We start from the raw sequence: 12,889 nt of genomic DNA on the forward strand, positions 1-12,889 counted from the left end.
ATACGTGCCCTTGTTATAGATTCAGTTTATTATTTGTAACCCGATTCATTGCTAATGGAAATGTTTTTTGTTTATTGGTTTAAAAGCACACATTTAGTGCTGAACTTGGCAGAATCAAAGTAGCAGACAGGGAATCAAAAAATAAGAATTGGTGACATAAACCAGGTGCCTTCTCTGAGTCCTGGGTCCCATCACAGCACCATGGCCTAGAGACAAGTGGGACATGAACCAAGATCCTTCTCTAAGGCTTGGATCCCATCACAGCACCATGGCATAGAGACAGGTGGGACACGAACCAAGAGCCTTCTCTAAGTCTTGGATCTCATAACAGCATCATAGCCTAGAGACAAAGGAGACAGGAACCAAGAGCCTTCTCTAAGTCTTAGATCCCATCACAGCAGCATGGCCTAGAGACAAGTAGGACATGAACCATAAGCCTTCTCTAAGTTCTGGATCCCATAACAGCACCATGGCCTAGAGACAAGTAGGACATGAACCAAAAGCCTTCTCTAAGTCTTGGATCCCATAACAGAACCATGGCCTAGAGACAAAGGGGACAGGAAACCTATTTAACAGGGATATTCACTAAACACTGGATTTTGTTTGGATGGAAAATTATTGATAGTGACCAAAATGGCAATTTTTAGATTTATTAACCCCTTAAGGACACAACATCTGGAATAAAAGGGAATCATGACGGAATATTTCCATCATGTGTCCTTAAGGGGTTAAAGCCAGATATGGTTGGAATTTGGCAGGTAGGTGCTTTATTAGTAATATGGGAAGAACCTATTGACCCCACCCTTCACCCATTGGCAGTGGCTGGTGCTCTAATAACTATATTCAAAGGGTGAGGACCTATTTCCTTGCAAGTCGAAATGAGACTTGCCTGTCAAAGCACTCTGAATGATTGACTTACATGGGACCTGAGGGGGACACTAGGTCAATCCCTTTATTAATAATAAAGCCCGCCACCTGCCAGCTATGGCTGGGGGCATGGGACTATAGCACCCCCCCCCCCCACCCCTTCTTATATATGTAGATCACCCATCCTGCCTCCAATGTGTGGGGACTGGAGAAAGGAACAGTTTTTTGTTTTTTTTTAGAGATCTGGTGGCGGTGGCGGTGGAGGCTGGGAACATTAGGTCACCTATTATTTTCTTTATGAATTAGATCATATTATTTATTACAATGAATCATGTGCATCAAAAGAGCAAATATATATCTCCAGTAAGGTAAAATAAGAGCTACTATCAGACCATGTATAAATAAGATTTTATGTCTCATTGCGGAATAATCGCTCTAGGCGCAACAACATAAGAATCAGGGGCCTCCCTGAAACAGTCACACCTGACATGCTGCTCTCCACGCTGCGAGAATTGTTCCTCACAATCCTCCCAGAGGCAACGCCACAAGACCTAGCCATGGACCGAGCGCACAGAGCCCTAAAACCCCCTAGTCAAAACCAAATGGCGCCCCGAGATGTAATAGTACGCCTTCACTACTTTACCATTAAAGAAGCCATCATGGCGGCCCCACGCAAAACCCCGCCAACATTTGACGCCATCACCAGTTTTACCAAGACATCTCACCCATCACATTAACGAAACGCAGGGAGCTCAAACCCCTCACCAGCGCACTGGCACAAGCAAACATACCATACCGGTGGGGACACCCATTCAAGCTACTAGTCCGCAAACATGACAGTACCCACGTCCTTCAAGACACCTCAAAAATGTCGCCCTTCGCTACCGCACTGGGCATCAGCCTACCCGAAGCACAAGCGCACTCCAGAAATCCAGCGGACAACGCCAGACCACAAAGGTTGCCACTCTGGGAAAAACTACGGACACCCCGGAACCGACCACCCAAGCGCCAGCAGCAAGACTTGCGACCGGGACACCTGAACAGCATGGGACTAGTACATTATGGACTCAACCACTCACAGGCAGAGACTATCCCCAGAGACTTGAAGGGACTGAAAATTTTGATCACCTTCGAGTGCTGGAACGCACACCACTATATCCTTTTATGCTACGATTTTGGCGCTACTTAAGCCATGGTTTATTAAGGTTTAATGGGACACAAAACAGACACTGGGACACTAATACAGGGCGCTGAAAAGGGCCTACAGCGGGGAAGGGGGAAAAGGAGGGAGGGGACACACAGGGTGGGAAGGGCAGGGGGGAGACAATAGGGAGGTATGCTCTACTGCAGATATGCACAAAATGAGAAAGGGACCCCCCAACGGTTCCCCCATGAAACGCCAAACCCAAAGCAGCCACGCTTGAACACCAGCACACACCCACTGGACCCGATAGAGAGGGCCTAGAGCGAACCCACCCCGGTGCACCAATCACAACCCACATATACCCGGAGCGGGATGCACCCCGAGCCCGCACTGTGCAATGCACCACTCAGCACAGTACGAGGGTCACGAGACCCACCCAGGTCGGGACAACTCCACACACCCCACTCCATTAGGCCTGGCACAAAACCTAAGACCAGGCATCTATTATTCCTGTTTTATATGTTCTTATATGTTAAATTTAGTTCAATGGTTTGAATTGGTCTCACCAAGAAGTAACATGACGGAAACAATATTTAGACACACGGGATACCGCCTACCACCGGGGGGAGGTATTAGCAAAGCACTCTCCACCACACAACTATGACAGCTAGCCTGACGTGCATCTCAATCAACTGCAAAGGGCTAAATAATCCCACCAAATGCCACCAACTCATGAGATGGGCAAACCGCAGCAAAGCGGATATACTCCTATTACAGGAGACGCACTACGCAGACACACGCCCTTTCCCTCTCCTGAGCCGCCACTTCCTGGCCTGCTACCTAGCCAACTCCAACTAGGGCAAACACAACGGAGTGGTGATTCTCCTAAGGAAAACCTGCCCCCTCCAGATCGCCACCACACACAGGGACCCCAACGGCCGCTTCCTCACGGTGGTGGGCACAATAGGCCCAACCAAATATGCGATCACCTCTGTCTATGGCCCCAAAACCCCGGACCCGGGATTCTGTCCCACTCTACAGGCACATCTCAGCCTACACCCAAACTACCATCAGATTATAGGCAGGGATTTCAACGCCACGATCGAGCCACAGATAGACAGACTCAAACGGCCACCACAGACTCCTGCGTCCATAGACGTATGGAGACTGAAACACCCCACCACACAAGACTACACTTCCCACCCACATCAAACCTACTCACGCATAGACTACTTCTTGATTTCCCCGTCACTACTTCCGCTCATAACAACGACCTCCCTAGGCAACATAACGTGGTCCGACCACGCTAAGATAGCAATCACGCTCCAGCCACCACGGATCTCCAGACCCTGGTCCTGGAGACTTAACCGATACTACTCCACGACCCACAAATCGTACAACAAATCACAACAGAACTTAAAAACTACTTCGCCACAAATAAGGATATAGTACAATCTAAAGCAATACTTGGGGCACCCTCATCAGCCTAGCCACAGCACACAAGAAAAGACACCTCGCCCACATAGAAAAAACCCTAGCGACCATTGGGGACCTTGAATCCCTACATAAAGTCACCCCCACCCTGGACCTCACTACACAACTCCAACACCAACAACAGGTCCTCAAAAATGCAATGGCAGTGGATGCCACCAGAGCCCTCCAATGGACAAAACAAAAGTTCTACGAAAAGTCCAATAAGGCTGACACACTCCTGGCCTGCAGGCTGTGCAGGCGCATCCAGGCCAAGCAGATAACACGCATACGCACACCATCGGGCCACGACACAGAGATACCCACCAAAATTGCGGAGGCATTCCAACACTACTTTGCAGACCTTTATGACCATTCCCCCCAAAATAGATAACGAACTGCCACCCTACAGGACCGCATCCAAACCTTCCTAGACCGAACCCACCTGCCCACACTATCAGATAGCGCGATCACCCAACTCTCCATGGAGATCACAGAGCAAGAAGTAGCAACTGCGATAGGGGCCACCAAACCCAACAAAAGCCCAGGACCGGACGGATATTCGGGCATATATTACAAAACATTCCAAGATACTCTCCTGCCCCACCTAGTACAACTATACAACTCCCTGCTACAGGGAAACCTGCTTCCCAAAGAAATGCTGCAAGCCAACATTTGCCTCCTACCCAAACCCAACAAACCCCTCTCAGACCCAGGCCACTATCGGCCAATATCCCTAATAAACTTAGATATCAAAATATTCACGAAAATACTCTCCAACAGGCTACTGCCATACATCACATCAATAATCCACCCGGACCAGGTGGGCTCCATCCCCACTCGCCAAGCTAGTGACAATACCAGGAGGATGCTAGACCTGATATGGGTGGCCAAACAACGCTCCATCCCGACACTACTCCTATCCCTAGACGCCGAGAAGGCATTTGACAGGTTACTCTGGCCATTTCTCTTTGCAACTCTGGAGAAACTCAGATTCCCCAAACCATTCCAAGACGCCCTGCAAACGATTTACTCCAATCCTAGTGCTAACCTACTCATACCAAACACGAACCCCCCCTCGTTCTCTATCTACAATGGCACGAGGCAGGGCTGCTCCCTATCCCCCATCCTGTTTGCCCTCTCACTTGAACCACTACTGCATCTCATCCGCACCACACCCCAGATCACAGGCATCAAAATCTGCACACAAACATACAAAGCGGCGATGATCTGATGCTGTCACTCAATGACCCGCAGAACGCACTCCCACCACTTCTCAAACTCATAGACCACTACTCAGAGGTATCGGGGTACAAATTAAATCTAGACAAAACAGAAGCACTCATGCTGACAATAGAAGAAAACCATAGACAAACACTACGGAACACATATGCTTTCAAATACAACGCCTCACACATCTCGTACCTAGGGATCGTGCTACCAGCGGAACTACACTGCACATACGCATTAAACTACACACCGATGATACAAAAAATCACGGAAGACCTGCAGAGATGGAGGGACTTGTCTTTGTCGTGGCTGGGACGTCTAGCCTCGGTAAAGATGAATATTCTACCAAGACTGCTCTATCTTTTTCAAACCCTCCCAATCCCAATACCCAACTCGGACTTCAAATACTTACAAGCGCACATTGACAAATTCCTATATACCGCATGGGTAAGACCGACACGGACCTCTGCTGGAAACAGTGTGGGCAAAGGGGAACATACATACACCAATGGTGGCAATGCCCAAAACTAGCACCGCTATGGGCAGAGGTGGCCCGCCTGGTCTCCAACTTACTCCACATAGATATCCCTTTAGACCCATGGATATGGCTCCAATCCAAACCCTGGGAACCTTTGACCAGAGCCCAAAACAAACTAGCAAACAGAACAGCCCTGGCAACAAGAAGGGCAATAGCAGAACTCTGGGGTACCCCGGAGGTCCCCACATTATCCACAATCATCCGTAAAACCAGGGAAGTCATTGAAATGGACAGACTCTCAGCCCTGGTTCATGAAACGTCACACCACTTAAACAAAATATGGGACCCGTGGCTGAGCGAGCTGGCCCTAACATAACCGGACCTCGCTATGCAGCGGCCCCTATAAACGGCCTACTGAAGCATAGCACAGCATGGAGACCAGGGGGGGGAACCCAATAACAAAGCAAGCAGGGAAGACCCTACAGGGGCCCACACCCGCAACCTAATAGGGCCAACCCACAGCAGACCCTAGCAGACACTTAAAACCCCAGAACAGAAACACTAAAGCTTCCCGTGAGCACAACACCCAACCACTGAGACCAAAGGTTAACTTTGTTTATACTTGACTGTATATTTAAGTTTCTATATAAGTTTCATTGTTTATTATGGTTTCACCATTGTGCAACCTATCAATATACTACCAATGCAACAGTAAAGATGGAAACCAGCTATACAAAATGTCTAGTCACATACTGATGTCAAACAGGTCGTATCATTGGATAAATGTGTATAACACTGTTGCAAAATACTTCTGAAAAATGAAAAATAAAGAATGTTTAAAAACAAAAAATAAATAAAAATAAATAATAAAAAAATATATAGATGTGTGTTATTTCGTTCTAACTGTATTGTGATATTAATATATATATATTTATATCAAAATACACGTAGAACGAAATAATATATATATATCTATATACATAAATATATACGTATATATCACTATATAGATACCTATATAGAAATAAAAATATGTAAAAAAATTATATATATATACATATATTAACTCTACATATATATTTATGTAATATTTTTACCAGAACAGCGCTGCAGTAAGTAATACTCCATTGTACAGGTAGCTGTGCAGGTGGATCACTGCATTTCTAGTGAGAGGAATCCGATTGATCTATTTTACTGTAACGATCATTGGGATAATGGAAAGTGTGATGTTAAAGGAACTCTTCAAACAACGTAAAAAAGTTGGCTTCGAGGTGCTTTATGTGTGGTGTTTTCTTTTTTTGTAAAACTGAAAAAAGCGCAGATTTCAATAAAAATTAGCATTTTTATTAAACCTTGATTCCCCCCGCTGGCTGTCAGACACCCGGTCCTGGTATTTCCTGGTTAGATTAACTTAGTGGAGATAAACTCGAGAGGCAGCAATTGCCCAAGACACCATAAAACCTGTACATGGGGGGTACTGTTTTACTCGGGAGACTTCGCTGAACACAAATATTATTGTTTCAAAATAGTAAAATGTATTACAACGATGATATCGCCAGTAAAAGTGAAGTTTTTTGCATTTTTCACGCAGAGCACTTACACTGACGATATTCTATGCTAACATTCTAACGGCCGTGTCGGGGCGATCTATCGTTGGTAGCCGAACATCCTGTAACAGGAAACACAAATAGAGCAGGACTAATAATAATTAGAGGGAACATTGTTCACGAGTCTCGTTAATTTCTGAAAACTATCTGTATGCAGACACAGATTTAGCGCTAACTGAATAGCAAACAGTGGGATTTTACTGATTTGCAGTTTTTTTTTACTTATTCCATTGATTAGAATAAAGATCACAAAGTGACGCAGTAAGTTCTCAATAAAGATTTTAATTGAAATTCTCAGATTGTTCTGATTGAACCAGAAATTATTCAGCAAACTGAAGATAAACAGATCCCGTGACATTTTATATATTTAATATTCTTAAAGCTACGGAAGGTATTTAGAGAAATAATGAACTCGCAGTGTGCGCTATAAATGGCGTCTAGTTTACAAAATTCAAACTCCCGGCCCATTTTCTCAGATAATTTTCTATATTTACATGGGTTTATTGGTGAATTTCATTATCTTTTCATCCCTTTGTACAGCGCTACGGAATCTGATGGCGCTATATAAATAATAAAATAATAATAATAATTAGGAGCATTCCTCACATTACAAACACCATTTCAGTAAAGCCCATCAAGCAAAACATGCTATTTCTACTTTTCAATATCAAACAAAGAGCCCGGCATAAACCTGGGGAATTACATTAATTATTATAACTCCCATTACCTCAGTCAGCTAATATACAATAATAATCAGCCAGTATACATACTGACACACACTGACAAGGTGACACACACTAACACACATAATGACACACACTGACACACATAAAGACACACACTGACAAGGTGACACACACTAACACACATAATGACACACACTGACACACATAAAGACACACACTGACAAGGTGACACACACTAACACACATAATGACACACACACTGACACACATAATAACACACACTGACACACATAAAGACACACACTGACAAGGTGACACACACTAACACACATAATGACACACACAAGGTGACACACACTAACACACATAATGACACACACACTAACACACATAATGACACACACTGACAAGGTGACACACACTAACACACATAATGACACACACACTAACACACATAATGACACACACTGACAAGGTGACACACACTAACACACATAATGACACACACACTAACACACATAATGACACACACTGACAAGGTGACACACACTAACACACATAATGACACACACACTAACACACATAATGACACACGCTGACAAGGTGACACACACCAACACACATTATGACACACACACACTAACACTCATTATGACACACACAGTGCAGGCATAAAACACATGATGAGAGTTGAAGTCCAGAACAGATACCAGCACCAGAGGCTGCCTGTAGCTGACATGCAGATGCAACAAACTATAACTCACATCACAATCAGACAACACAAACGGATTTAATCAGTGAATTAAAAACAATCTCTAACATGCAGGATACAAGCTGTGACTATAGTTTAAAGGACCACTATAAGCTGACGTGGTCTGGGTGCCAGGTCCAGCTATGTTTAACCCTGCCTGCTGTAATCATAGCAGTTTCAGAGAATCTGCTATGTTTACACTGAGGGTTAATCCAGCCTCTAGTGGCTGTCTCATTGACAGCCGCTAGTGGCGCCTCCGCGATTCTCACTGTGATTTCCACAGTGAGAAGACGCTGGACGTCCATAGTAAAGCATTGAGAATGCTTTCCTATGGACTGACTAAATGCGTGGGCGGCTCGAGAGTCCCCGGCGCTGGAGAAAGGTAAGGATTTAACCCCTTCCTCCCCCTAGAGCCCGGCAGGAGGGGGGCCATGAGGGTGGGGGGGACCTATTAACACTATAGTGCCAGGAAAACGAGTATGTATTCCTGGCACTATAGTGGTCCTTTAATTACAGAGATGTTTGTCTGTATTGAGTAATTCTGCTTTAATGTCAGATAAATTCACCCACAATCACACACAGTGACACACAGAGCAGATGTTGCTTAGTAACAGGCTCCGCCTATACCCAGTTTAAGTGGGTGGAGCTAACCCTGTTGTGATGCTCCGCCCACACCCAGATCAGTATTACCGTCTCGTGATTCCCACTCCGGGATAAATCTCTTTAATTAGATTAATAAATCATTCAATACATTAAATTCTCAGCCAGGTATTGCCCCCACATACCCAGAATATAGCATGAAGCGGCTCAGTGAAGGTGGCAGTGAAGGTGTGTAAGTGTGTGATGGGGTCACACAGCTCATAAAAGGACAGCCGCCCGGCCTCGTAGTCCAGGAATATCCGCAATCTCTGGCTGGAAGGGGAACGGGGAGGTAACTTGATCTCTTTACTGTCATGTATTACAATATACTGATTATTATCCCACCTTCCCAAACCCCAGGACTTCTTATTACATCCAATCACTGCCTGACTTCCTTTCTTGTCTATACTGGGATAGGCCATCCCTACCCTCCATCCAAATGATTCACTGCGCTCCACTTCCCAGTAATGTCGCCCTGAGGAGAAACTCCTGGAGCTTAGAACCTGATAATACTGAAATCTCTCTGGTGTTTTTGGTCGTCTCTGCCTTATACGTGACCAGGATACAGTTTTCATATCACCCGATACAGTTACATAATTACCAGCCGTGTTTACATCCAGTAACATGTCTGAAGCCGTGTTTACACCCAGTAACACGTCTGAAGCCGTGTTTACACCCAGTAACATGTCTGAACCTGTTTTTATACCCACTAACATGTCTGAAGCTGTGTTTACACCCGATAACATGTCTGAAGCCGTATTTACATCCAGTAACATGTCTGAAGCCGTGTTTACATCCACTAACATGTCTGAAGCCGTGTTTACATCCAGTAACATGTCTGAAGCCGTGTTTACATCCAGTAACATGTCTGAAGCCGTGTTTACATCCAGTAACAGGTCTGAAGCCGTGTTTACACCCAGTAATTTATTAGCCGGTACATGGAGCTGTCTCTTTACTCCGGTCACAATCCCAGCTAATCCTGAGTGTAAGGTCACTGAGATCAGACCCACATCCAGATCCCCTACAGCACGGACCTTGTTATCATCTCTCTCTCTGTCCTCATTATCTCCATCCTCAGTATCACAATAGTCAGCTCTGTCTGATTCCCGTCCTTGTAAGACAGTTACTGGATCCGTCGTCTTATACAGCTCCTCAATGTGACCCATCTTACTGGACAGATGATCCTCCTTTATTTCCAGCTGCCCGATTAGATCTGAGACTCGGAGTGAGACCTGCTCTTCCTGCCTGGAGATCTCACTCAGGACTCGCTTCTGTAGAGCTTCCAGCTGTTCCTTGATGCCCCCTATCAGGGCAGTGACTTCCTCTGTTACCCCAGCTGCTTTTTCTTCCACTTCTATCCTGAGTTCCTGCAGGCTCTGGACTCTTTTCTCAGTCTCCTCTCTCTTTAAGGTCAGTTTCTGCTGAATATTTCTCAGTTTCTTCTTCTTCTTCTCAGAGGCCTCATTCAGAGTCTCCACCTGGTGTCCTCTGTGCTCTCCGGCCAGACTGCAGGACACACAGATACAGGCAGCATCCTCAGAGCAGTAATATTTCAGGATTTCCTTGTGGACGGAGCATTTCCTGTTCCCCACTGAAGTGGTGGGCTCAGTTAGGACATGTTCTGCTGACTGTCTGTGGACCCTCAGGTGGACTTCACACAGAGAAGCTTCACAGTGCAGACATGTTTTAGCAGCAGGTACAGGAGAGTGAACACAATAAGTACAGGAGATCCCAACCTCCTCCTGCTCTGGGTGAGTAGATAGGAAACTCTCCACTATGTTACACATTCTCAGGTTTCTTTTAAGCTCCGGTCTTACCCTAAACCTGTGTCTGCATTCAGGACAGGAATATTCCCTCTCCTCCTGCTTGTCCCATGTTCTTGTGATACAGACCCTGCAGTAGCTATGTCCACATGTCAGGGTTACAGGATCTGTATAAATGTTCGTACAGATACAGCAGGCCAGCTCGTCTATTAGATCAGCAGACGCCATCACTGAAAGCAGCAACAAGAGACGAAACTGAATGTTTGTCTTTTATCAGAAATCAGTTGGACATTGAACCCAGAAATCAGTGGGACTGGTTTTACCACATTTCACACTCAGGGTGCGGACAGTTTGTATCAAAGGATTTAACTTCATGACTGTTAATCCTGAGAGTTCCTGATGATCCATCTTTTCTATAACACAATATTCAGAGGGTATATTATTATTATTATATTATTTTCACATTCCGTAGCGCTGTACAATGTAATTGTACTAATGTAACTAGAAAAGCTAAAAAAAAAGAATATGAGTGTATATGTGTCAGTGAGTGTGTTAGTGTGTGTGTGTCTGTTAATGAGTGTGTTAGTGTATATGTGTCAGTGAGTGTGTTACTGTGTGTGTGTCTGTTAATGAGTGTGTTAGTTTGTGTCTGTCAGTGAGTGTGTTACTGTATGTGTTAGTTTGTGTGTCTGTTAGTGTGTCTGCTAGTGAGTGTCAGTAGGTGTGTTAGTGAATGTTACTGTGTGTGTGTCAGCTCCGCATACGCGGCAAGAGCCGCGCGCGCACTCAAACCGCCCACAGGAAAGCATAACTCAATGCTTTCCTATGGACGTCCAGCGGAATCACGGAAGCGCCTCTAGCGGCTGTCAGTGAGACAGCTACTAGAGGCTGGATTAACACTCAGTGAAGTGATCTGAGTGCCTATAGTGGTCCTTTAAGTGTATGTGTATAATTAAATGGCGTGCACACCGCGGTCGCAGGGGTCGCAAGCCTGTGACCAGGTGCCCGCCGCCATGTGTAGCGGCCCCGGCCCGCGCAGAGTAAGCACCGGGGGAGAAAGCGGGGCCCACGGATCAATTTTCGCACCGGGGCCCAATGGATCGTGTGTACGCCACTGCTGTGTCCATTAACCTCCAATCTCTCTCTGAATTTTCTCAAAGAACAGAATTCTCACATTACTTCTCCATACAAATCACCATTTTACACAACTAGCAATACTGACAACGGAGCTCTTAAAGTGGCTCAGGGCCGAACAGGGAGATCTTCCTTCATCTCATGGAGGGCCAGACAGAGCCGGAGCTCCAGGTCCAGACAGGGTCACCTCTCTGAGCTTGGGCCATAGCTGGCCGCCTTGGCCACCTAATGTGTAACCCGGCTCTGACCTGTGTGGTAGTAGTTTGAGATCTTTATGAAAGTGGCAGAATTAGACAAAGATTTTATTTATTCAAGCTTTGATCGGTCTATTTATTGTAACAGTTCAATTAAGAGAAGCTTGTTTTGAACCTGGTAATGGAAGATAGTCTATATACCAATTAGAAGAAATGTCTGTCTGTATCTGGTAAATACTAATAATGTGGAACTTTTCCATCAATGGCCGGATTCATCTTTAAGATTCCTGACCTAATTATCATGGCTAACGATTCAACGTCCTCTGATGGAGTTTTTTCTCAGATCTCATTGAACGTTGAGCCATGTTCTCCCTTTATACGGTCTGTTTAGTTATTTTGCCAGTAGTAATTGGCTTTCCCTCATGTGGTAGTCCTGGCTCTCTAGGTAGGTCTGGATTCCTATCTATACCTATGGCCAGTTACTCGGAAAGACTCAAAGAGCAGAAGGCTTAGATTTTAGTCAGCGATGGACATTTGTATCTGTGGAAGAATCAGTCTCGACCATGATCACCTCAACAAGGTCTTCCAATGCCTTCAATGAGGTTCTCTCTGGAATGAGGGGATCTGATGAACAAAAACTAACCGTTCAAACACACACCCCAACTTTGTATTAAAGATGGGGTGATAACAGGTACCTGCTCTGTGGTCAGCGTGGGAGATTTTAAACGTATTTACTATAGGAGGGATTCATTGTAACCTGTAGTCGTGCAGCATGTTGGACGTCTTTCTTGCCGGTATACAGCGTAAAACTGGAGAATAATTGGCTCTTAATTCAGGCTGAGAAAACCTTTCTCCAGATGTGACTTCTAAAGCTAGAACGAGCTCACTGCGACCAGTGAAACAAGCAAAAAAGAAGCCACAGGCAC

General features: G+C 45.3%; 2 protein-coding genes across 2 annotated transcripts in view; both read right to left on the minus strand.

The window, feature by feature from the left end:
- Positions 1-12,889, minus strand: part of LOC134585308 (glucokinase regulatory protein-like) — a 152,228-nt gene that overhangs the window by 87,073 nt on the left and 52,266 nt on the right. The window lies entirely within an intron of this gene.
- LOC134585310 (tripartite motif-containing protein 14-like) lies at positions 8,986-10,869 on the minus strand. Its single transcript, XM_063440731.1, has 2 exons — positions 9,807-10,869; positions 8,986-9,638 (listed from the first exon to the last, which is right to left on the minus strand). The coding sequence occupies exons 1-2, from the start codon at positions 10,861-10,863 to the stop codon at positions 8,986-8,988; spliced, it is 1,710 nt and encodes a 569-aa protein (XP_063296801.1). The 5' UTR covers positions 10,864-10,869.

This window comes from Pelobates fuscus, unplaced genomic scaffold, assembly GCF_036172605.1.
Source record: "Pelobates fuscus isolate aPelFus1 unplaced genomic scaffold, aPelFus1.pri H_2, whole genome shotgun sequence".
NCBI classification, from domain to species: domain Eukaryota; kingdom Metazoa; phylum Chordata; class Amphibia; order Anura; family Pelobatidae; genus Pelobates; species Pelobates fuscus.